Below are 25,967 nucleotides of genomic sequence, written 5' to 3'. Positions count from 1 at the left end.
CCAGCAACTCACGGCAGCCCAGCTCCAGGTTAAGCTGTTGTTCAGCATCTTAGCTGTAGAGGGCAGTGTCACTGGCCCTCATATGTGGGATCCTAACCGGTGCCCTCTGGCGTCCCAAGCCAGTTCTTAACCATCGCACCACTCGGCCGGCCCTAACTATCACTTTTTAACTCTGGATTTCTGTCGGATTTTAAATTTTTCTTACCTCAGAAGAATTTATTAAACTCCTTTATACTACAGAGATGTAGAGAGCCTGTTGACATTGTGTACCCATGTTTAGAGTCAAGTTTGAAGTAGGTTAGTGGTTTAAATAGGTACTGTTTAGTAGGAAAGCCTGTGGATAGGATTTTACCGCTTAGGCTCTATAAACTCTTTTCCTATGTTGCATATAGATTGGAATTCTTGTGTTTTCTTTGTTCCATTTCCTTTTGTGTTAATTGTGGTTCATCACAATTATTTCCCTTTTAGTTGAAATTCTTATTGAGTAATATAAAATGTTTTACTTCTAAAGTTTCCTTGTTTTGATGACATCTTACCATAATTACATTAGAACCTTCTTTATGAGCATTTGGCTATTTACTAAGTGGGTTTTAATTCTTTTTCAAAGGTTTCAGAGTTTTAAACTTTTTTTTTTTTTTTACTATTTCTTTAGTTTTGAGAACAAATTTTGAAAGTTTTCTCATGTCTCACCAATATTTAAAAAATGACTTTTGCATTTTAAATAACAGAATTTCTTTTTTTTTTAATTCAATAGTTTGCTTGCCTAAACTGGATTTGAAGCAGTTCAAACTACTGGAGATCTGCCATTTAACAGTAACACAATCGAAAAGAAGCAGGTTTTCAAATAATGGAAGAGTCTAAGACCTCTAAAAATGAAAATCATGAACCAAAGAAGAATGCTTGTGTTCTTTCTGAAGAAAGCAAAACAGTTAAAGTTATAACTAATCAAACTTTGAAACCCAGAAATGATAAATCCATAAAAGAAATTGGGACTAGCTCTCCAAATAGGAATAGTAATAAAAAAAATAAGCAAAATGATATTTGTATAGAAAAAACAGAAGTTAAATCATGTAAAGTAAATGCTGCCAATGTTCCAGGCCCTAAAGATTTGGGGTTAGTCCTTCGAGATCAAAGTTACTGCAAAACAAAAAAGTCACCTAATTCCCCGGTGAGAGCAGAAAAAGTACCTGTTTCACAGATAAAAGTAGAAAAGGCATCCAGTTTACAGGCAAAAGCAGAAAAATCACCAAAGTCAACTAATTCACCAGTGAAAACAGAAAAGGCACCCAGTTCACCGGCGATGGTAGCAGAAAAGGTACTTAGTTCACAGAAGAAATCAGAAAAAGCACCCATTTCGCAGATGAAGTCAGAAAAAGTTCCCAGTTCAGCAGCAGAAGCAGAGAAGGTGCCCAGTTTACGGTTGAAAGAAAACATGAGACAGACAGAATTACATCACATTGGAAAAAAAAATTCAAGTTCCTTTAGTTCTGTGGATAAAGTGAATATTGATGTTACAGAGGGAGAAAAATCTGCTCTGGAAAACTCTCCAGGACCTCAGAAGCAACAAACATGTACAGATAATACTGGTGATTCTGATGATAGCGCTTCAGGAGTTGAAGACACTTCGGATGATTTGAGTAAGTACAAATTAGATTATTCCACAAGTCACATTGTAAACGTGTTTACAATGGAAAACCAGAAAAAAAAAATTCCACAGCTCCAGACCTCAAGTTAAATGGGAATGATACAGATAAATAAAGTGGTAATTTAGTTCAGTGCCTAAAACTTGAGTTGAGAGTGTAAATGATGTGAGGGATTTAGACTTTGGGTTGAGAAAATGTATGCATGATATAAATGTTAGACTACAAGTGTGATTGAGATTCAGTGTGAGTAGAACAGGGAACTGAGGGGGAAAGTGGCAAAAGATGCAGCTGAAAAGTACACAAGAATTGGAGAATAAAAGGCCTTTTAGGACATTATAGACAGTTTGGACTTTATTATGAGTGTTTTAAGAAGCCATTGACAAGTTTTAAGCAAAGTTAGTGCTATGATCATAAATATGCATATGTTTACCTTTTTGGCTACAGTGTAGCAAATTCTTTGACAGGAACAAGACTGGAAGCAGTGTTTCTTCAGGGATTTTGATCTGAGCTTTAATTAATTATTTATAAATATCCATGTCTTTTGAGTACTTTAATTCTGATTTTGTTTAAATTAATGATTTTTTTGCTCAGCAGTCTTTTTTCCTAACGTTTCTGTGGCTAGAAGAATAAAGCCTTTCCTTGATGTATAGACCAAAAAAAAAAAAAAAGCTATTTCTAAATTGTTATTTACCATACTTTGAGAAACACTGGTAAAGAGTTCAGAAATAGCTTATTTTTATTTAAGTTGGTACACAGATGATGATATATTGACCGACCATTTAAAAAAATTTAATAGAGGTATCTTTAGGTGTGTAAGAAAAACAACAACTCCATAATTTTATAGATAAGGCTTAGCCCAAGGCCAAAGAAAGTAATTTACAGCCAGTATCGAGAAAATAATAGTACTGGTAAAGTTTAGATATGGCAGATCTAAACATGATAGTACATGAATGATTGAAGTTGGCAAATAACTTGTGTAGAAGATCAGTTACAAGGGTCTGATCACTTGAATTAGTGAAAAATCTGGTTTAAAGAGCATATTTTTAACAAAATAAATGAGGTGACAGAGTGAGATAACAAAGAATGTGGGCTCTGGAGTAAAATTGCATAGGTTTTGAATCCCATCTTCCCCGCTTAATAACTTTGTAATCTTGCAGAAGTTGCTTATCTTTTAAAACATTTCTTTTTCCTAATTTTTGAAAAAGCAGAGATGATGCTGCCTGCGTTGTGAAGGTTAAGTCCAGTAGAGTGTTTTATGTAGTGCCTGACATAAAGTAGGCATATGGTGGTAATGAGTATCCTTTATTATTATTATTTCTCCAGTTAAATGCAGTTTCGTTCGTTATTTGTTAACATGGAGAACAAGCTGAACTACTTAAGGAAGTTAGTATTGGTAGACCAAGTAGAGGTCCTTTTGAGAGACTTGGTTTAATAAATTAATAAGAATGATTTATAGTACTGCATAAAAATCATATTTCATAAATAAATGCTTCTCATGTTTTAAAGAATTCTCTTTAATATGTATATCTTCCAGAAGTCATTTTCATATATAATTGTTTAGCACTTTTTTATCATGAAAAAAATCCAAATTAATAATCTTTGAATCAATTATTTCTCACTAGATTGCTCCTTTTAAATAAAATAAAATAAAATCTTTATATCTGGATCGTTGTCTATTTGGACTTAATAGGCTTTATAGAAATTTGAGTAATTTGAGGCCCACTTGAGATTAGTGGACTAATCTCAGGCCCATCTTTAGCTGCCACCTAGCACTTTTACCATTCTTTCTTTTGCCATTTGTTTATTCAGTAATTATTTTTTGGGGTGTCTGCTGTGTGCCAGGTACTGACCTAGTCACTAGGAATATAGCAGTGAACCAAACAGAAAACATTCTTAAGGAGTTAATATTCTATTTGGAGGAGACAGACAATAACCACAGTAAATAAAAAAGTATATAAGTTAGATAGTTATAAATCTTATGAGAAAAATAAAATAGGAAAGGTCATAGGGAATGATGCTACAGTGTCTGGTGGTGGTCTTTCAAATCTAAATTGTCACTGAGAAGGTGACAGTTGAGCAAATACTTGAAGGAAAGAGATGAGAGTGAGCCTGGTAAATATTTGAGGGGAGAGTATGTTAGATCTGGCTTCTCAAACTTTAATATGCATATGAATCCTCTGGGATTCATATTAAAATTCAGATTCTTGGGCTTTTCCCAGAGGTTTTTGATTTAGAAAGTCTGGAATAGGGCCTGAGATACTACTAAATGTCGAACAAACTCCTAATGAGGTTGATATTGGTCAGGATCATGCTTTTGAGCAGCATAACCTAACTCATCTCCTTACTTTCACTTACACAACCCTTCATTGTGTTTTCAGTAGCAGCTGAAATGATCCTGTTAAAATTATTCAGATCATGTTACTATTGTTCAAAATGTTTCAGTGGTTCCCCATACATCAGAGTAAAAGCTAGTGTCCTTGTAGTGACTTAGAGGGTCCTGCATCATCTGTGGCACTCCTCCACTTCTCTGCCCTCATTCATCTATTTTAACACTTCATCTCTGTGTGTTCCAACTGCATAGTTTCCTTGCAATTCCTCAGATGTGAACGTAAATGTCCACCTGATGGCCTTCACATTTACCTTTTTCTGGGAGAACACTCTTTTCCCAGATGTTCTTATGGCTAGCTCTCTTAACTCCTTTACCTTTTCAGTGAGGCTTTTGCTGGGTCACTTATCTAAACCTTACAACCCTCACCTCCACCCCTGACACTCCTTGTTCCTTTTACCTGTTTGATTTTTTTCCATAGTCCTTACTATCATATTTTTAAATTAAAAAAAAAAATTTTTTTTTTAGCTGAGCCTTCCTGCCACCTGTTGGCAGCTCAATGGCAGCTCAGCTCAAGCCAGAACTCAAACTGCTGTTGCTCAGAGCTCGCACTACTGAGCGAGCTCTTAACCAACTGAGCCACTCGGCCGGCCTCAGATTTTTAATTTTTTGATTTACCTTTTTGTATAATAGTTTTGTTGAGGTATTTTTCACTGCCATAAAATTTATCTTTTAAAAATACACAATTTAGTGGTTTTTTTAGTATAGTCACAAAGTCATGTAGACATTGCCACTGTTTTAATTCCTGAATATTTTTATTACCCCCCCAAGAGAAACTGCATATTCATTAGCAATTACTGATCATTACTTCCTTCTAGCCACTGCCAACCACTAATCTTCTTTTTCTCTATATAGATTTGCCTATTTTATATAAGTAGAGTCATACAATAATTTGTGGCCTTTGTGTATGGATTTTTTTTTAATCAAAGAATGTATTTCAAGTTTTTATTTAGAATTTTTTTTTTTTAAAAGATTTTATTGGGGAATTGGGGGAAGGAGAACAGACAAGTTGCTGGGGTTTTTTTTTGTTTTGTTTTTTTATTTGGTTCTTCACTCCAGTTGTGGAGGACGTCGCTTCACTGGCCCATGTTGGTATTATCATTGCGCTCTTCCCCGGGTGAGGCAGTCTCTCGCCAGCTATTGGACGGCAGCTTACGAAAGCTGACTCCCCCTGCCGGCCAGTCCCACTGCAGCCTATGCTGTTATCGGCGACTCACACAGCCCAGCTCCAGGTGGAGCTGTTGTTCACCATCTTAGCTGTAGAGGGCGCAGCGTCACTGTCCCTCATGCGGGATCCAAACCGGGGTCCTGCTGCTCAGAGCTGGCGTCTCAAGCCAAATCCTAACCAATGCACCACTTGGCCGGCCTCTGAGCTTTATTTTCAATTTGCTGAACCTTTCAAATTCTTCCCCAAGGCTTAGAGTTTGGTTAAAAAAAAAAAAGACTTAGGTTTATCCTGGAGAGTATGTGTTCTCTATTCCTCTAGAAAATATCATCCAGCAGAGCTGGAACTACAATAGAAGCCAGACTTTATGAAACCAAATGCACCTCTAGGGAGAATTTTTCCATTTCAGTAAAATTCGTGAGTACCTTTGTGAAGAGGGTCACAACGTCGTTTGATTTCACTTTGAGGTGGTCAGAGTAAAATCTGGAGAAAAGAGGGCAAATCATTTCGCCAGATCTTTCTATCTGTAGAATTTCCATCTATCAACACTGTGGCTAGTATCACTTCTTGCCTTTTATAAGGCTGACGCTATAGACTGAATTTGGTCCCCTCAAAATTGCTATGTTGAAGCCCTAACTCCCAATGTGATTGTATTTGGAGATGAGAGCTTTTAGGAGGTAGTTAAGATTACATGAGGACATAGGGATGGGGTCCTAATCCAATAGGATTGGAGGCCTTATAAGAAGAGAAAGAGGAATATATTTCTTGGTGCGTGCACCAAGGAAAGGCCATGTGAGGACACAGTGAGAAGGTGGCTGTCTACAATCCAAGGAGAGAGCTCTCATCAGACACCAACCCTGCGGCACCTTAATCTTGGACTTGCCTGCCTCCAGAACTGTGAGAAAACAAATTCCTGTTGTTTAAGCCACTCAGTCTATGGTATTTTGTTATGGCGACCTGAACTGACTAAGACAGCTGAATAATATTCCATTGTATGAATATGTCCCATTTGTTTATCCATATATTCAGTGATGGACATTTGGGTTGTTTTCACATTTGACTTTCTTATTAGTATTGATTTAAACATTCATGTACAGGTTTTTGTTTGAATACCTATTTTCAACTCTTGTTGTTTTATGAGAATATTAACATCTCAAGGAGCTAGTGTTCTATGGAACAAAGTTTGGGAAATTCTGCCCGATTAATTTTGATGTTGATTTCAGAAAATTAAATAATTTCATTTATTTTTTACTTTTAAAGAAAGATACAGATTTCTCTAATTCTTCATATTAACAGAAATGATAATTTTGCAGGATTTTCTGATGTTAGTTGCTGTGTAATGCAGGTCAAGTTAGTTGAAAAGAGAAGGTTAGAATATTATATTGCTTTACTACTACCCTTTTGCATGAAACGTAGAACTAAAACTAGGATTTCACCTTTTCTTTTACATTTCCATCATAAAATTGTTACTAAAAAACTAAATTATTTTTCCAAGTATTAGGACACAGTTGCAAATTGCTCATGGTGCATCACTGTTCCCCTGACAATAATTTAAAAAACACTTAGCTAACCTAGTGACACCTAATGTTTGCATCCTGTTTTAATAATATCTTTATATAAGAGTTTGCCTTCTTATTCTGTACTCTTGTGGTAGGAGACACCTCCAGAGGCACACTATTTCTTCTTTGTTCAGAAAATGAGTGATATCAAAAAGTAGAATTGACTGTCAGGGTTGTATGTAGTTGGCTTTTGAGTGCAGAGTGGAGAGATTTGTTTTATCTGTGAGTATTTACTTTTATAAGTGCTTTTAGGCATATCCAAATTTATTTATTCAACACACTTTTATTGTTTCATCTCTGGTCTAGGTATTGTTTTAAAATCTGAAGGTACAAAGTTAAATAAGACCTAGTTATTGGCATCAAGGAATTCATCACCTAACGGAGAAGATAGATAAATGAATATAAATTATATTACTATGCAAATGTGGGCTAATAGAGGTACCATTGTAGAATATAAAGAATATTAACTGTCTTCTGAAACATGACACGTAAGCTGAATTTTACATGTAAACATTACTAGTTGAAGTCGGGAGAACTTTGATGGTGAAGGGATCAGCATATGTAAAGGCATTGAGACTTGAAGTATTGGTGATCCTTTCTAGCACGTTGGATATGAATAAAGTGAAAAGTGTTAGGGTAGAATGTAGGCTTATAGATGCGTATAATATGGTAGAGAGTTTAAATTTTATTTGAACTCTTTGAAAGCCTTTTAAGTATTTTAAGCAAGGGGATAATATGACTCAATTTGTATTTAAAACATCACACTGGTGGTGGAATCTGCTGTATGCCAGGTACACGTTTGCTAGGTGTTGAAAATGCAAAGATGAAAGCACATAGTCTATTCCTTAAAGACATTACAGTCTAGTTAGGAGGCAGAGTAGCAAAGAAAAAAATATTGATGTAGTGGAGATATACATGAAAGCAAAGAAGGAGCCTGGTGTGGGTTTGTGGTCTGGAGTGTGTATGTTCATTTAGCTGCTGGTGTATAGTGATAAAGTCACTACACACAGTGACTTTTGTTCAGGGACTAATCTTTGGTACTTAAAAGAGCTTTTTATTACAATTACTCCAGAGATTCTACAAGATGGTTATGTTAGCCTTGTGTAGTGAGTGTCGGTTATATTTGTCTCTTGTGATAGGTTGAAAAAACAAGACAGGTATTTGACCCATGAAGTAGATTTTTCTTTGTGAGTTTTCATATCATGTATATCTCTTACTTACATTTTACATGGGTATACCAACTTGTACAACCAAGAAAATAATATTTTTTCTGTGTGTGTATAAATTGAATGTTTTCCATTAAGTTTGTTTTGTTCTTGTTTTTTTGATTTACTAGTTCTGATAATGGTAACTAAGTGATTGCTTCCTTTTCTAGGTAAAATGAAGAATGATGACTCTAATAAAGAAAATTCTTCAGAGATGGACTATTTAGAAAATGCCACTGTGATAGATGAATCTACATTGACACCTGAGCAGAGGCTAGGCTTGAAACAAGCAGAAGAACGCTTAGAAAGAGATCACATCTTTCGACTTGAAAAAGTATACTATGTTGTTTTAGTAATTTGGAGGAAGATGTGTGTTTCATAATTTTTCTTCCCCAAGCATAGCTCTTCTTTTCTTCTTTTCCTAAGGCAGAGATAGCATTCATCTTCCCTTTTCTCTTTTCCTTTCTTTGTCTCTCTTTTCTCCTTTCCCTTCCGTTGTTCTGCAAATCCTTACATCTATGAGTCTGACGTCATTCATTCATCCCAGAGGTTCACAAACTATGGCCTACCCTCTCATTTTTATTTTTTTTTAAAGCTGTGGTAAAATACACCTAGCCTCTTGTTTTTGTAAACAAAATTTTATTGGAACACAGCCATGCCTATTTGTTTACATATTGTCTGCGGCAGCTTTTGTGCTACCACGATTGAGTAGTTGCTACAGGGAATATGTGGTCCGCAAAGCATAAAATATCTACTGTTTACCAAAGCATAAAATGTTTACTAAAATGTTACTTTATCCCTTTATGGAAGAAGTTTGCTGACCCTTGATTTATTTACTTATCAAATAGATCCTGAGAGCATATGTTCTCGGTAATATGCTAGGCACTAGGAATACATTGGTGAAAATGGCACAGTTTCTGGCCATTAGAAGGTAATAGTCAATTTAGAGTGACAGAAGTAAAATAGAAAATATTAAATGATGTTCTCGACTTCCTCCTTTCACTTGCTTTTTTCTCTTCTTCCCATTTCCTCTTTTTTCTTCCGTATTTACATCTACTGTGTATTAGGAACTATTTTAGTCATGGTGTCTTGTTCCTGAGTACTAATTAATTTCTTAACCTAGAAAGTCTTTCTAGGTTACATTCCTAGCCTTAACAATAAAAATACTGCTAGGTATTGAAGGAAAGAACCATAAATTAATCAGTTCACAAATAGATACTTGGGATACTTGTGAGTATGCATATAAGGAAATAGGTCATCATTCTAGATTAAATAATAAAGGAAAGAAAGAAATGGTCTGATTTTGTATAGTTTAGAAAAATGAGGTATAACTAAATTGAAGGCAATCCTGGGTTATTAATAGAGCTTATGACAGAGTAGTCACCCTACGAAAACAGAAAGGAATATCAAGGAGTAGAGGCCCTTAATGTAGGAGAGTTGGTAGTGCAGTTAGCCTCACAAGATCCTACTTAGAAGTCTTTTTTGCAATTTGCTATTTTACTTAGTTTTATCTTGCCTCTCACTTTTTCTTCCCTAAGCCTAGAATTAATAGCTATTCTGGATCTGTGCATTGTCAAAATAAATATTGAGTGCTTTCATGTGCCATGATCTGGTGATAAAAAGTTGAATTGGGGTATGTGTGGCATTTAAAAAAACATGATACTGCTCTTCTAGGAATTTACTAATTAGAGAAAAACATGTAAGCAAATAATAATAATAGTAATAACAATATTGTTTGAAAATGGGATCTTGGACAAAGCAATGACCAACTTGAGTTGGGTAAGGAGACATAAAATTGGGGAATGCTTCAAGGAGGTGATTTTGGAACTGAGTCTGAAGGAGTGGCTAGGAGTTGACCAAATAGGTTGCGGAAGGGTGGTGTAGGTAAATTACATGGGATTTATAAAGGAAATGTGAAAAATGTGTTTTCAAGAAAAACAAGCAAGGAACTGGATGGGAAGATATGCAGTATATGAAGCAAAAAAGGTCAGTTCTTGGAAGAAGGAAGAAGTTGGGTGGAATGGATGTTTGATGGTAGTAAGAAAGAGTGGCCTGAGGTAAAAGAAAAGCTTGGAAGCATGGAAAACATTTTGTGGACTGTTGAATTTAGACAGCAATGATGTAAAATCAGTGTGTCAGTATCAGCATAGATGTCTATAATCCCTTTTCTTTCTGATACCTCTTTGTTTCTTATGCTCACCAAAATCTCTTGTTTAACACTTTACCAACTTTAGACACTCATTAAGAATATTTTTACCAACTTGTTTTTTTCCCCCCCTTTTTAATTGGGGAACAGTGTGTTTTTCTAGGCCCTATCAGCTCCAAGTCAAATAGTTGTTTCAATCTAGTTGTGGAGGGTGCATCTCAGTGGCCCATGTGCGGATCGAACTGGCAACCTTGATGTTATGAGCACTGTGATCTAACCGGCTGCCCCACTAACTTGTTTTTTATTTCATCAGGTCCTTTGGTTCACAGTGTATACCCATAGATTGTCTAATTGAGAAGTAATGATGTAGATTTTTAACCCGTACCAAAGAAGGAATAAATCTAAACAATTAGCTCATAAGGGTAAACTTCCCTTTAGCAAGCATTAAATATTGACTAGGAGCATTAAATACTTAGAATTTCCATGCCTCAAAATCATTATTCTAGCTGGTCTGCAGAAACTTTAAAGATTTATTAGTGTGTTTGTTTAATGGCAAAATAAAATACGAATATAATAAAAGAATTTTAAAACATTTTTTATTTGTCTCTCCTGACACTAGAAGCTTCATGATGGTGAGAACATTTTTTATTATTTTCTGTTGTGTCTCATACAGTACATTGCACATAGTAGTTGGTCAGTAATTAGAGGTAGTTTGCTTAGTAGTTAAGTGAATGGATTTTGGAGTCACTGGATCTAGCTCTGCCACTTACTGATTAAATTCTATTGGATAAGTTATTTAACCTCTTCAAAACTCAATTTATTCATCATTAAAATGGGAGTTGATAAAAATGACACCTAGCTCATTGGGCTGTTATGAGGATTAAATAAGATAATACAAGTAAAGTTCTTGGCCCAGTGCCTGATGTATAGTAAGCACTAAAAGATTAGCTACTTGTAGAATTGAATTATTTTACCAGGTAAGACAATTTTTATTATTTTAAAGACACAGAAGTAGGCTCCAGTGTTAGAGTTTTATCCAAGGTCAATTGAGATGTCATCCCAGGCCTGCTGATTTCCTATTCAGTGTTTTATCAAAATTTTCTTACTTAAGGAATCCAGATATATCCTTGTTTGCTAACATTTTACAATTGAAAAATTCATATGAGGGATCTCAAGACTCCCTAGTGACCTCATTGATATGCATGGCTTTAGGTATTCTGCATTTATACTTTCAACTCCTGAATTCAAGCCTTCTTGCTTCTTTTGCCACTCTTACCTTGAACCAAGCCAACATCTTCTGGATTATTGCAGAATGCTCATAATGGCAAATAAGCAATTCCTGCTTCTGTTCTTCATATAGAACACAAATGATTCCTTTAAAATATTGATTAGATCTTATAATTCTTTGCTCAGAAACCTTCAATGCCTTCCTCTCAAACTTAGAATAAAAGCCAGAATCCTTACAAGGGGCCTTGTGATCTGGACCCCATTACCTTTCTGTTCTAGTCATACTAGCCTTTTTACAGTTTCTCCAACATATTGGGCCGATTCTTGCATTAGGGCCTTAGCATTTACATTTCCCTCTACTTGGAATGTCACTTTCCAGACCCAAAGAGCTTAATCGTTCACTTCCTTTAAGTCACTTTATCAATAAGTTCTTAAGTGATGACCTATTTTTAAGAAGCAATTAACACCCCTTACCATATTCCTATTTGTGCATTTGTTTATTTACACTAGAATGTAAATTCAGAAGGACAGGGATTTTTGTTTATTTTGTTTACACTATTATACCCAGCTCCTAAAAAAAAGTTTCACATACAGTATGAGCTCATAAAATACTGGATGAATTAATTAGTTTTGGTAGGGGCTGGGCCGGGTGGCTCAGTTGGTTAGAGTGCGAGCTCTGAGCAACAAGGTTTCCAGTTCGACTCAAGCATGGGATGGTGGGTTGTCCCCCGCCGCAACTAGATTGAAAAGCAGCTTGGACTTGGAGCTGAGCTTGCGTTCTCCACAACTAAGATTGAAGGACAATGACTTGATTTGGAGCTGATGGGTCCTGGAAAAACACAATGTTCCCCTTCCCCAATTCCCCAACACTGTTCTCTTCCTCAATTCCCCAATAAAATCTTAAAAAAAAAAAAAAAAACAGTTGTGGTAGGAAGCTAAGAGGTAGAAGTCTCTATGAGGGCTTACTTAGTTCATTCTCCATTAAGGACAGATTTGAAATAATTTTTAAAGAATTGGAATTACTACATTGAGCTGAATTTTCTTATTTGCTTGTTGTCTTGGGCAAATTATCTAATCCTTGAGATTTAGTTGCTTTGCCAGTAAAGTGAGAAATCCTCATAGGGTTGTTGTAAGGTTAATAGATACTGAATACATGATGGCTATATTTATTTTTAGTCTGTGGTAGGACTGTTGCTAAATTTGGGGCAGGTTTCCATTGAAAGAAAATCATATACATAATATTCTAAAGTGAGAGAATCTTTTTGTCGGGTTGCAGCCTTTTGAAATATATGATCTATGATGACTATTTCGAAAAGGACAACTGTCTTGGGTTTATAAGTACTGATTTGTTTATTAAAAATTTATTCCTTCAATACTTATTTTTGTCTCATATTTACATAATTGTGCCATTCACATAAGTGTAGTCAAAATTTACTTCTCTGTTTTCTGAAAAAATGCATTTTTAAATTTTTCTTTTCAGCGCTCACCAGAATATACCAATTGCCGGTATCTATGCAAACTTTGCTTAATTCACATTGAAAATATCCAGGGAGCTCATAAACATATAAAAGAGAAACGACATAAGAAAAACATTTTGGTAAGTTCTTATTACAAAATATTAAAATATTTTATTTTTGAATGGTAAAACTATATCAATTAATTTTTATTTATGAAAATAAAAATGTGAGTTTATCAAGTCATATATTAATAGCTGAAGTGATAGTGTTGAAAGCTGTGATTGCTCTCCCTAGATAGTCAGAAGGGGAATCTTTTTAGAGACTAGTTTGCTTACCCTCAAGTATGTTGATTCCTAAGCTTAAAACTTTCAGATATAGGTAGTCCAACCGATAAGTTCTTATGTGCTTGGGTCATCTAGGCAGTGGTGAATAAAATAGGCATTCATGGTTCTTGCCCTCAGAGTTTCTAAAGTGTTGGTGAAGGCATAAATTGAGTAGGAATTTAAGTATCCTCAGTTTTATTAAAGGGGGAAATGTGGTGCTAAGGAAGTGTACAAGGATATTTTACTTAGTCTAGAACAGGGACAGTTTCTCTGAGAAAGTGACACTTGAGTTGAACCTTGAAATAATAGTTTAAAGGCAAAATGGTGAGTGGCATAGAGGGATAAGCTGAGAGCATTTTACACAAAAAAACAGCGTGAGTAAAGGTCTCTTAAGTCAGGAACTGGAGCAGTCTAGTATGAGTAGAGCAAAGAGAGCTAGGAGGAAAATGATGTCAGATGAAACTGAAGTCCAGACCATGCAAGCACCTTGTAAGCTTTAACTGAGAATTCATAAATTCTTCAGTTATTTTTATTAGAACATGAGCAGAGTGTTTTTCTATTTAAAATTTACTAGTATACTAGTTATTTAATTTTTATTTTCAAAGTTATAATAGCAGATTAGCCTTTTATTTCTAAGTGACTGCTTATATCTTCTCTGAGAAATACTTTTACCTGACTTTCCCAACAAGTCTGCGTTAGGTATCCCTTTTCTGCTCCTATAACAGCTTGAGCAGAAAACCTAACACAGTGTATTATAAATGTCTGCCTTCTCTCCTCTTCTAGGCTTTAGTATTTAATATTCTAGAGGGCAGGTTTAGTTTCTTATTTCTGTTTTTACATTGCTTAGGAGAGTGTCTAACACATAGTACGTGCTCAATACATTTTTCTGGGGAAAAAAAATAAATGCATTTAAGAAAATCAGGAACTTAGAAGGAAATCATTCACATTTTTACCAGCCTACTATTTTTATTTAATTAGAGCTTTAGAAGACTTAATAGAACAAGACAGTTCTAGGTCTGGTGGTTTAGGAGAGTTATAATCTCAGAGAAATTTCAAGAAATATTGAAAGATGCTGATTATTCCAGGAAAGCATCCTAAAGCCAAGGAAAGATCTATCTGAAAGAATTAGAGAGAACAGAGCTTGGTGCTCACACAGCGCTGGGAATAGTACCTTCCCACTATTTAAACTGGAAAACCTCATACTTCATGGAGCATTGGGTAGAGTACTCAAAACGATCTTGTTTTAGTATTGGGGAATATTTAGCCCTAAACTGGATATAGTCTGGTCCTGACTAAAATATTTTAAAGGCAAGATCCAAAAGATTAAATTGCTTCCAGGTATTTAATGTGATTACAGAATAAAGCTTGAGAATATTTACAGAAATACAAAATATCACCCCAAAAAGTTCACATTGTGTGGCATTCAGTCAAAGATTATCAGGCATACAAGGAAGCAGGAAAATACAAACCATGATGAAGAGAAAAATAGTCAATTAAAACTGACTTTGCACTGATACAGTAGAATTAGCAGAAAAGGACATTAAGACAGTTAACTATATTCATGGTGTTAATAGAGACAATCCTGGCCAAAATCCTGAATTGAAAAACTGATTCTAAAACTCATATGGAATGCAAAGGCCCTAGAAAGATGTAAAACAATTTTCAAAAAGAACAAAGTTGTACGACTAACACCACCTGATTTCCAGGCTTATAAAGCTACAATAATTAAGACTGTGGTATTAGTATCAAGTAAACAAATAGGTCAGTGGAGCACAATTATGAGCCTAGAAATAGGCACACACATGTGAACCACTGTTTTTTGACAAAGATTCAAAGGCAATTCAATGGAGATGGTATAATCTTAAAGTTATGGCTCTAGACTAATTAGATATTGATCAGACACACAAAGATATACAAATTAGATATACAAAGAAGGGACCTTTATCCATACCTTGCAGTATATAAAAAAGAAAAAAAAAACTCTAAATGAATCACAGGACTAAATGTAAAACATAAAAGTATAAAATTTCCAGAAGAACACAGGAGAAAATTTTTATGACCTTTGATTAGGCAAAATTTCTCAAGATATGACAACAAAGGAAAAAAATGGTTAATGACACTTCCTCAAAATTATAAACTTCTGCTCTTTGAAAGAGACTGTTTAAGAGTGACAGTTTTAGCCAAGACTGAGAAAAATATTTGCAGATCATATGTCTGGTAAATGATTTGTATCTACAAGATATAAACAACTTTCAAAACTCAATAATAAGTAAATAATAAAAATATGGGCAAAGATTTGAGCTGATACTTCATTAAAGAAGACATACAGATGTCAAACACATGAAAAGATTCTCAACGTTCTTCATCATTAGGGAAATCACTACACTTATTAGAACAGCTAAAATTAAAAACACTGCTTATACCAAGTGTTGTCAAGGATGTGGAAGAATGCAAGTCTCAAACAACACTGGTGGAAATGTAAAATAGTACATTCAATTTTTTTTAAGGTTTATTTACTTTAGAATTATTTTCTAAATTGAGACCTAATTGACATAAACATATTAGTTTCAGGTGTACAACATAATGATTCAATATGTGTACATTTTGTGAAACGATCACTGCAATAAGTCTAGTTAACATTCAGCATCACACATTACAAATTTTTTCTTGAGAACTTTGAAGATTTACACTCTTAGGAACTTGCAAATATATGTATAATATAGTATTATTAAGTAGTCACCATGCTGTATATTATGTCTCCAGGATTTATTTATTTTATAACTGAAAATTTGTACCTTTTGACTACTTTTACCCATTTTCCCTCTACCCCCACTTTTGGCAACCAACCATGAGTCTATTCTCTGAGTTTAGTGGGGGTTTTTTGTTTTAGATTTTACATATAAGTGAAATCATATGGTATTTGTCTTTTTCTGTCTGACATATTTCACTTAGCATAATGCCCTCAGGGTCCATCCATGTTGTTGCAAATGGTAAGATTTCCTTCTTTTTTTATTCCTGAATAATATTTCATTACACAGTCATGTGTTGCATAAGGTTTCCTTGGATGACAGTGTTCCCATAAGATTATAATGGAGCTGAGAAATTCCTATCACCTAGTGATGTCGTAGCCTTTGTAGTGTAACATAACTCAGCACATGTCTTACATGTTTGTGGAGATGCTGATATAAACAAACCTAGTTATTGCCAGTTGTATAAGGAAAGAATAGCAAATACAATTATATACCTAGTACTTGTATCTAGGTACATACTTATATATGTACCTAATACTTAATAATAAAGACTGTTACTGGTTTATGTATTTACTATTCTTTTCACCTTTTTTTAATTTTTTGTACTTTGTACTTATTTTAAAAAGTTTGCTGTAAAATAGTATGTCATATTATGCTAATAACAGCCTCATACATCTTGTGTTTACCACATCTCTTGATTGCCTTGTTTTCTCTTGTGCTTCATTTAATCTTGTGTTGTTTGGTACAGACTTTTAGCCTAGGAGCAGTAGGCTATACCATATAACCTAAGTGTGTAGTAGGCTAGGTTTGTGTAAATACACTCTGTGATGTTCGTACAACATGGAAATAGCCTACCGAGGCATTTCTCAGAATGTATCCCCTTTGTTAAGCGGCGCATAACTATATATACCACATTTTCTTTATCTGTTCATCCATTGATAGACACTTAGATTGTTTCCATGTCTTGGCTATTGTAAATAATGTGGCAGTGAACACGGGTGCAGATATCTTTTTGAGTTAGTGTTTTGATTTTCTTCTGACAAATATCCAGAAGTAGAATTACTGGATCATATATTAGTACATCCACTTTCGAAAATGTTTTGGTAGTTTTTAAAAAGTTAAACATACACCTAATATACCTAATTTTATTTCTATGTATTTACCCAAGAGAAGTGAAAGTATATGTTTATACAGATACTTGTATCTGAATGTTTATGGTATTTTACGAGGTCCAACAATTAGTTTGCGAACTTGCCACCGTGCACTTACATTGGCGGCACTGGACAAACAGCTCAGTAAGGTTTCATAACCTTGGTATATCAGTGTCTCACAGCTGTGTTCGTGTCAAAGTGTGGCGGTATCTTGATGAGTGGCGTGCATTATTGCATGTTTTTGTGTGCTGTTGCAAGAATGTGTGAGCTTGAATTAGAGCTATGAACAAACATTAAATTTCTTGTTAAATTTGGCAAGAGTGGAAGAGAAATCAAGGACATGTGAGTCCAAGTTTATGGGGATAATACCATGAAGAAAATGGTAGTACACAAATGGATTAAATGTTTTTCTGCGGGGAGAGAATGCGTCACTGATGAAGAGAGGTCAGGGCGACCAGTAATGAGCAGAACTGACGAAAACATTGCAAAAATTCATCACATTGTGCATCAAAATCGTCGGCTGACTGTGAGAAACATAGCAGATCAAGTAAACATTGATAGAGAAACAGGAAAATCTTAACTGAAAACCTTGGCATGAGAAAGGTGTGTGCAAAAATGGTCCTGAAGGAGAGTCGAAGTTTGCCAAGACCTTTTGGAGAGGCAAGACGATGTTTTGGGCCGTGTTATCACTGGTGATGAAACATGGGTGTACCAATACAACCCTGAAACAAAGCGTCAAAGTGCACAATGGAAGTCAGCCAGTTCTCCACGACCAAAAAAGTTCTGTCAGTCCAAATCAAGAGTCAAAATGAGGTTCATAACCTTTTTTGATATCAGAGGGATTATTCATTATGAATTTGGGCCAACTGGACAAACACTTAACCAAGTTTACTATTTGGGAGTTCAGAAAAGGCATCATGAAAAAGACAAAAATGACCTGAACTTTTTGCTAACAATTTACAGCACTTGCATCATGACAATGCAGCAGCTCACGCGGCACTGTCTGCGAGGGAGATTTTAGCCAGTAAACAAATAACTATTGGAACACACTCCCTACTCACCTGATCTGGTCCCCAATGATTTCTCTCTGTACCCAAAGGTAAGTGAAATATCGAAAGGAAGACATTTTGATGACATTCAGGACATCAAGGTAATACAAATGACAGCTCTGATGGCCATTCCACGAAGAGTTCCAAAATTGCTTTGAAGTGCAGACTAGGCACTGGCATCAGTGCATAGCTTCCTAAGGGGAGTACTTCAAGGGTGACCATAGTGAGACTCAGCATTGAGGTATGTAGCACTTTTTCTAGGATGAGTTCGTGAACTTAATTGTCAGACCTCCTAAGTGCAAACAAGCCAAATGTACATCAGTAGGTAAATGGATATACAAATTGTGTTATATCCATACCACATTATATTATTTGACATAAATAGGAATGAACTGTTGATACACACAACGTAGGTGAATCTTAAAATAATAATTCTGTGTGAAAGAAGCCAGACAAAAGTGAGTATATACTGTGTGATTCCATTTATTTAAAATTCTAGAAAATGCAAACTAATCTATAGTTATAGAAAGCAGGTCAGTAGTTACCTGAGTACAGGGTACAGGTGTGGAAGGGGGAGGGAGTGATTACAAAAGAACTATAATGAAATTTTTTACATGTAATTAATATTTATTATCTTGACTATGGTCATGGTTTTATACATATGTCAAAAATTAAAATTGTAAACTAAATATGTGCAATTTATTTTATGTCAATTATATTTCAGTAAAGTTATTTTTAAGAAAGCAGACAAAAGAAAATGGAAGGTCACCCATTAAGGTGCAGCACTAGGGAATGTAGCTGTCTTATCAGTAGCAGTAACAGAAGTCAGAAGACACTTGAATACTATTTTCAGAGTTCTGGGGTGGAAAAAAGCACTGTCGACCTATATTTGCATACTCAATGAAATTATCTAACAATAATGAGTACAGAATATACTGATGGATAAATGAAATGAGAGTTAACCATCAAAAGACCCTCAGTAAAGGAAATTCTAAAGGATATACTTTAGACTAAAAGAAAATGATTCTTAAGGAAACATGAGGAAACATGAGAGATGCAAGAAGGAATGGAGAGTTAAAGATACATTGGTTGAATAAAATAACAGTAACTGTAACAATAACAATAGCATTCAGTTTTTCCAAGATAAAAATCCAGGCTGGAATTGTAATACTCTGGGATAATAGGATGTAAGGTTGCAGACGGTTATCAGTGTTAGAACTTTTTTAACCCTCTGTTGGGTGCAACTGATCTCACAGGTTCATTGCACACAAATTTTCAAATATCTTAACAGTTTAATTATCGTGACTCATCCCTTCCGTATCTTCCCTCTCTACCTTAACCTATCGCCAGTCAAGTTTGTGACTTAGTACAGTAAAGACGTATTTCATAGTGGCATTTTTGTGTCAATGAATCTGTGAGATCAGTTGCACCCGACGGAGGGTTAAATTTATGATTTTGGAGGAGAATAAAGATAATGATTTATTTTAAATATTGTTAGGTTAAGTATACATGTTGAAATATCTAGAGTAAGCAGTAAAAAAGTAGTGACAGAGTTTAGCTTCTGAAGTAGTAGGAGGTAGATTGAATAAAATAATGAAAAGGCCTCTATCCTAAGAATGGGCAGAGTGTGGGGTAGGACGGTAGGCTGATACTCTCAGGAAAAGCAGATCAAAAGGAAAGTTTAATAAAAGTTCATATTACACATACCAAAAAGATAAATGAACTATATTTTTCAATTAAAAGACCTGTATAAAATTTTGATTTATAAATAATTTATTGAGTGCTTTCAGCTTCTGCTTTAGGCCTTTTGTTATAGAGATCTAAGAAAATAAAGCACCATAACCTGTAGACATGAGTTCACAGGCACTGGAGGCAGGCACATGAGCAAAATAGTTGAAAAAGAGTGTGTTAAGTGTTATAGTAGATGGTTTTTAGAATATGATGTAACAGCAGACTGGGACTTGCATAACACAGTTTGTGTATTGAATCACAGACAGCTTAATAGAGAAGGTGAATAGAGGACCTGATCCTGGTTCTTAAGAATAGAATTACCATATGACCCAGCAATCCCTGTCCTGGGTATCTACGTAAAAAATCTGAAAACATTTATCCGTAAAGATATATGTACTTCGATGTTCACTGCAGCATTATTTACAGTGGCCAAGACATGGAAACAACCAAAGTGTCCTTTGATAGATGATCAGATAAAGAAAATGTGGTATATATACACAACGGAATATTACTCTGCCATAAGGAAAGATGAAATAATGCCATTTGTGACAACATGGATGAATCTTGAAATTATTATGCTAAGTGAAATATGTTAGACAGAATAAGTAGAGAACCATATGACTTCACTCATGTGGAATATATAGCTGCAGGGAACAAAGGAACAAGAAAAACAAAAACTCTTAGACACAGACAACAGTTTAGTGATTACCAGAGAGTAAGGAGGCAGGGGGGATGGTAGAAGACAGTCAAGAGGGTTAAATATATAATGATAGAAGGAGAACTGATTCTGGGTGATGAGCACATAATTCAATACATAGATGATGTATTATAGAATTGTACACTTAAAACCTATGTAGTTTTCTTAACCATTGTCACCCAATAAATTTTAATTAAAAAAAAATGTTATCAGGTAAAGAAGAGAGAATACATCTTTATAGAAGAGAAACCAGCACGTGCAGTCATTGAAGCAAGAAACAGCAGATTGTGTTCAGGGAATAACTAGTATTTTAGCATAACTGAACTATACTGGCAAAGGGCAGGATGAAATACATGATGTTGGACAGTTGGGCAAAAGCCTGATCATGAATGAATATGTATACTGTATTAGAGTGTTCAGATTTTATATTGAGGTTTATGGGGCTTAGTGACGTGTAATTTTGCAAGATAATCACGTTGGCATCAGTGTGAAAGAAGCCTTTGAAGGGTCTAGGTTGGGGAGACTCATTAGTCTTTCATGACAATCTAGTCAGGCAATGATGAACATTTGATATGAATTCGTAATTGGTGAGAATGGAGTTGAGGTTAGAGCTTTAAGAGAGATTTAGGGTGTAGAATTTTGGAGGTGGAGGCCTAAGATGTCTCGAATGATCATAAGATAATCTGATTTGAGATGTTATAGATTATGGTGCCATTTATTGGGTTGTCGGAAAAGTCATGACGCATTTTTGCAACGAAAATCGTAGAAAAAATATATCATGACTTTTCCGACAACCCAATACTTAGAGGAAATTAAAAAATGTTTAGAACATACTGAAACACTTGTAGGACCTTTCAAGTAGAGATGTCCACCAATCAGTTGAATATAAGGAAGTAGAATTTATTATTAGGAGGTAGAGATTCAGATTTGGTAATGTTCAGCTTATTGAAGCCATGGGTCAACACCCATGGGAGAGATCATCCAAGGGAGTGAGAAGGAGAGAAAAATCAAAGAACACAAATATTTAAGGGACTAGTAGAGCAACCAACAGACTGGAGAATGATCAGAAAAATGAGAAGAACAGAGAGAGAGAGATCACAGAGGCTAAAAAAAAAGTTAGGATAGTCCAAAGTGTTGGATAATATTAAAATAATCTAAGAATGTAAAATGTCAACTAAGGGGCTGACTGAGTGGCTCAGTTGGTTAAGAATTGGCTCAGTGAGCTCTGAGCAGCAGGGCTGCTGGTTCGGTTCCCACATGGGCCAATGACTCTGCGCTCTCTATAGCTAAGATTGTGAACAACAGCTTGACTGGAGCTGGGCTACCATAAGTGGCCAGTGACAGCGTAGGCTGCTGTGGGGCTGCAGTGGGCTGTCGTGAACTACAGTGAGTGGCCTGCAGCCGACGTGAGCTGCTGTGAGCTGGCCGTCCAATTCCAATGGCCGACGAGCGACTGCCTCACCTGGGAAGAGCGCAATGATCATAATACCAACATGGGCCAGTGAAGCAATGTCCTCCGCAGCTAGACTGAAGAACAAAAGGGCGGCAACTTGTCTGTCCCCCTTCCCTGATTCCCCAACGCTGTTCCCCTCCCCCAATTCCCCAATAAAACCTTAAAAAAAAAAAAAAGTCAACTAAGCGGTTTGATAATCCTGGTAAGAACAGTTGCTGTTTTAGAGCTAATGACATAGTTTTGAGTGAGCAGGTTAAAGAAAAGGCATACAAGTAGATGCAACTTTCAGGAAACTTCATTATGAAAGAAAGATTGGTACTAACTAGAGTGGCACACAGGACCTTTTGTTTTAATACAGCATAGTGAAACACAACAGAGTTTTAATTTTTTATTCATTTGAATTATTTAATTAATCTTTATCTGTCTCTTGACTGTAAGTGCTGTGAGGGCAGGGATTATATCCATTATTTTATTATTTTATTTTTTTTGCATTCTTTTTTTCTCATTGTAACTCCATTGCCTGGCACATAGTTGTTTAATAATATTTGTTGATTATTTCGATGGAAGTGGAAAGAGCATAAGCTTTGGGGTTAGACCTAGATTAGTTATCAGTTCTACCCTATGATTGTATGAAGATATTAAGTATCTCTAAGCCTCAGTTTATATATAAAATGATTTTGATAGTATCTACCTATGGAGGGGTATTGTAAGGGTTAAGTGACACAACATTTGTAAGGCCCCTCACACAATGCCAGGCCCCTTACACAATGCCAGGCCACTCACTAAATGGTGTTGGTTGTTGCTGTTATAGTAGAGGAGAGAGTGCTTACTTGATACAACAAACCAGTAGATGGGGCAATGTTTAAAATGAGGATTGAGTTGATTACCTGAGAAGGTAAAGAGTGTTGGAATTCAGAGCATGCTATTAATTAGGAATTAAGAGGAATGTTTCATTATGTTGGAAAGACATTAAAAAGGCTTCATTGAATATTTAACATTTAAGCTATACTTTTAAGGATTAGAGTTTCACCAGAGGGATACAAAAAAGAGCGTCAGCAGCCTTTTAGGCATAGAGAATAAAATGAGTAAAGGCATGGAAGTCCAGTAGTACATACAGTATTTGGAAGCTGGTGACTATGTAATTGTGGCTATCTGCCAAAAATTTGGAGGAAGTTGAGGGAATGGTAGGAGGAGGACCTGAAAAGGCAGGCTGAAACTAAATTGCTGTAAATTTCATGTTAAGAATATGATGTATTATCTTACTAGTGCCATTGAAAGTTTAAAATTTTTTTGCATGTGGTAAAATATATATGACATAAAATTTAACACTTGAACCATTTTTAAGTTCACAGTTCAGTGACATTAAGTACCTTCACTATGTTGTACAACCATTTGCACTACCACCTCGAAAACTTTTTCATCCTCACATTTTGAAACTCTGTAACCATTTAACAATTCCTTATTCCCCCACTCCCCCTTGCCTCTGGTAACCACTCTTCTACTTTCTGTCTGTATGTATTTGACCATTATAAGTACCCTGTATAAGTGGAATCATACATTATTTGTCCTTTTTTACTTATTTCACTTAGCATAATGTCTTTAAGGTTCAACCACATTATGGTATGTATCCGAATTTCCTTCCTAATTAGTGTTGAATAATATTCCATTTTATGTATATACAATGTTTTATGTATCCATTAATCTGTGGATGGATATTTGGGTTGTTTCTACCTTTTGGCTATGGTGAATAATGTTGGTATGAACACTGGTGTAGAAATACTTGATTGAATACCTGCTTCCATTTCTCAGAAATGGAATTGCTGGATCACAGGGTAAATCTGTGTTTAATTTTCTGAGGAACTGCCATGCTGTTTTCCACAGTGGCTTCACCATTTTGCATTCCCACCAGCAATGCACAGGGGTTCAATTTCTCCTTATCCACAAAACTCTTGTGGGATTTAAAAAAAAATTTTTTTTTTTATAATAACCGCCCTAATCAATGTGAAGTGGTATCTCATTGTACTTTTTAATTTTTTTTTAAAGATTTTATTGGGGAATTGTGGGAAGGGGAACAGCCAAGTTGTTGTCCTTCAGTCTTAGTGTGGAGGGCGCAGCTAGCTCAGTTCCAAATCCAGTCGCCATCCGGCTGCCCATCAGCAGCTCGCCGCCGCTCAACTAAAGGTGCCGTTTCATCTTAGTTCCGGGTGGGCATAGCCCATCTTCCCATGCGGGAGTTGAACTGGCAACCTTGTTGTTAGGAGCACGTGCTCTCACCAGCTGAGCCATCCTGCCATCTGTTGGCATCTCAGCGGCAGCTCAGCTCGGGCTCAGCTCACTGACCCATGTGGGAATCAAACCAGCGACCCTGTTGGTCAGAGCTCGTGCTCTTAACCAACTGAGCCACTTGGCTGGCCCTCCCTCATTGTACTTTTTTTGCATTTTTCTAATAATTAATGATGTTGAGCACCTTTTCATGTGTTTATTGTCCATTTGTGTGTCTTTGGAGGACTGTCTACTCAATTTCTTTGACCACTTTTGAATTTGATTGTTTTCTTGTTGAATTTTGGGAGTTCTTTATATGTTCTAGATATTAATCTCTTATATGTGATTTTATATGTGATCTTAATAATATATGATTTGCAAATATTTTATCCCATTTTGTAGGCTGCCTTTCTACTCAGTTAATAGTGTCATTTGATGCACAAACGTTTTTAATTTTCATGAAGTCCAGTTTATTTTTTTCTTCCCTGTGTTTTTGTTTCATATTCCAGAAATGATTGCCAAATCGAATATCATGAAGTTTTTCTCTTATGTTTTCTTCTGAGCGATTTTTAATTTTGCTTTTGCAGTTAAGTCTTTGATCCATTTTGAGTTAATTTTTGTATATGGTGTAAGGTAAGGGTTCACATTGTATATGGATATCCAGTTTTCCTAGCACTATTTATTGAAAAGACAGTCCTTTCTCCATTGAATGATCTTGACACCCTTATTAAAAATCATTTGACAGTATTTATGCGTGTCTATTTCTGGGCTCTTTGTTTTATTCCATTGGCCTATACATTTGTCTTTATGCCAGTACCATACTTACTTGGTTACTGTGGTTTTGTACTAAGTTTTGAAATCAGGAAATGTGAATTCTCTAACTTTTGTTATTCATTTTCAAGATTATTTTAGCTATTTGGGGTCCCTTGCGATCCCATGTGAATTTTAAGGTCAATTTTTCTGTTTCTGCAAAAAAAAAAAAAAAGGAATTGGGATTTTGATAGGGATTACATTGAATCTGTAGGTCACTTTGGGTAGTATTGATATCTTAATATTAAGTCCACCAGTCCATGATCATGGAATGGCTTTCTGTTTATTCACGTCTTCTTTAATTTCTTTAAGCCATGTTTTATTGTTTTCAGTGTACAAGTCTTTCATCTCTTGGTTAAGTTAATTCCTAAGTATTTTATTCTTTTTGATGCTACTTTAAATAGAATTGTTTCTTAATTTCCTTTTCAGATTGTTCATTGTTAGTGTATAGAAGTCAACTGATTTTTTTGTGTGTTGATTTGTATCCTGCTACTTTGCTGAATTTATTGTTCATTGTAACAGCTTTTTTTTGTGGAATATGTATGATTTTCTACATATTAGATTATGTTTTCTGTGAATAAAGATCATTTTATTTCTTCCTTTCCAATTTGGTTGCCTTATATATTTTTTTCTTGCCTAATTCCTCTGACTAGAACTTCCAATAGTATGTTGAATGGAAGTGGTGAAAATGGGCATTCTTGACTTGTTCCTGATTTTAGAGAAAAAACTTTCAGTCTTTCACCATTGAATATGATGTTAGCTGTGGGTTTTTCACATGTGATCTTTATTATATTATAGTAGTTTCATTTTATTCCTAGTTCGTTGAGTGTTTTTATCACACAAGTGTGTTGAATTTTATCAAATGCTTTTCCTGCATCAATTGGGATGACCATGTCATTTTTTCCCCCTTTTATTCTGCTAAGGTGGTATGTTACATTGATTGGGTTATTGTA

General features: G+C 35.4%; 1 protein-coding gene across 1 annotated transcript in view; it reads left to right on the top strand.

The window, feature by feature from the left end:
• The window catches only part of TUT4 (terminal uridylyl transferase 4), a 117,767-nt gene that overhangs the window by 34,921 nt on the left and 56,879 nt on the right, over positions 1-25,967 (top strand). Inside the window, exons 2-4 of the mRNA XM_019625931.1 lie at positions 755-1,637; positions 8,129-8,292; positions 12,812-12,928. Of these exons, the coding sequence (XP_019481476.1) occupies positions 848-1,637; positions 8,129-8,292; positions 12,812-12,928 (1,071 nt within the window). The 5' untranslated portion in view covers positions 755-847. The remainder of the gene's footprint in view (positions 1-754; positions 1,638-8,128; positions 8,293-12,811; positions 12,929-25,967) is intronic.

The sequence above is a fragment of the Hipposideros armiger genome, unplaced genomic scaffold, assembly GCF_001890085.2.
Source record: "Hipposideros armiger isolate ML-2016 unplaced genomic scaffold, ASM189008v1 scaffold_646, whole genome shotgun sequence".
Lineage (NCBI taxonomy): Eukaryota > Metazoa > Chordata > Mammalia > Chiroptera > Hipposideridae > Hipposideros > Hipposideros armiger.
This window is presented reverse-complemented; position numbering and strand designations above follow the sequence as displayed.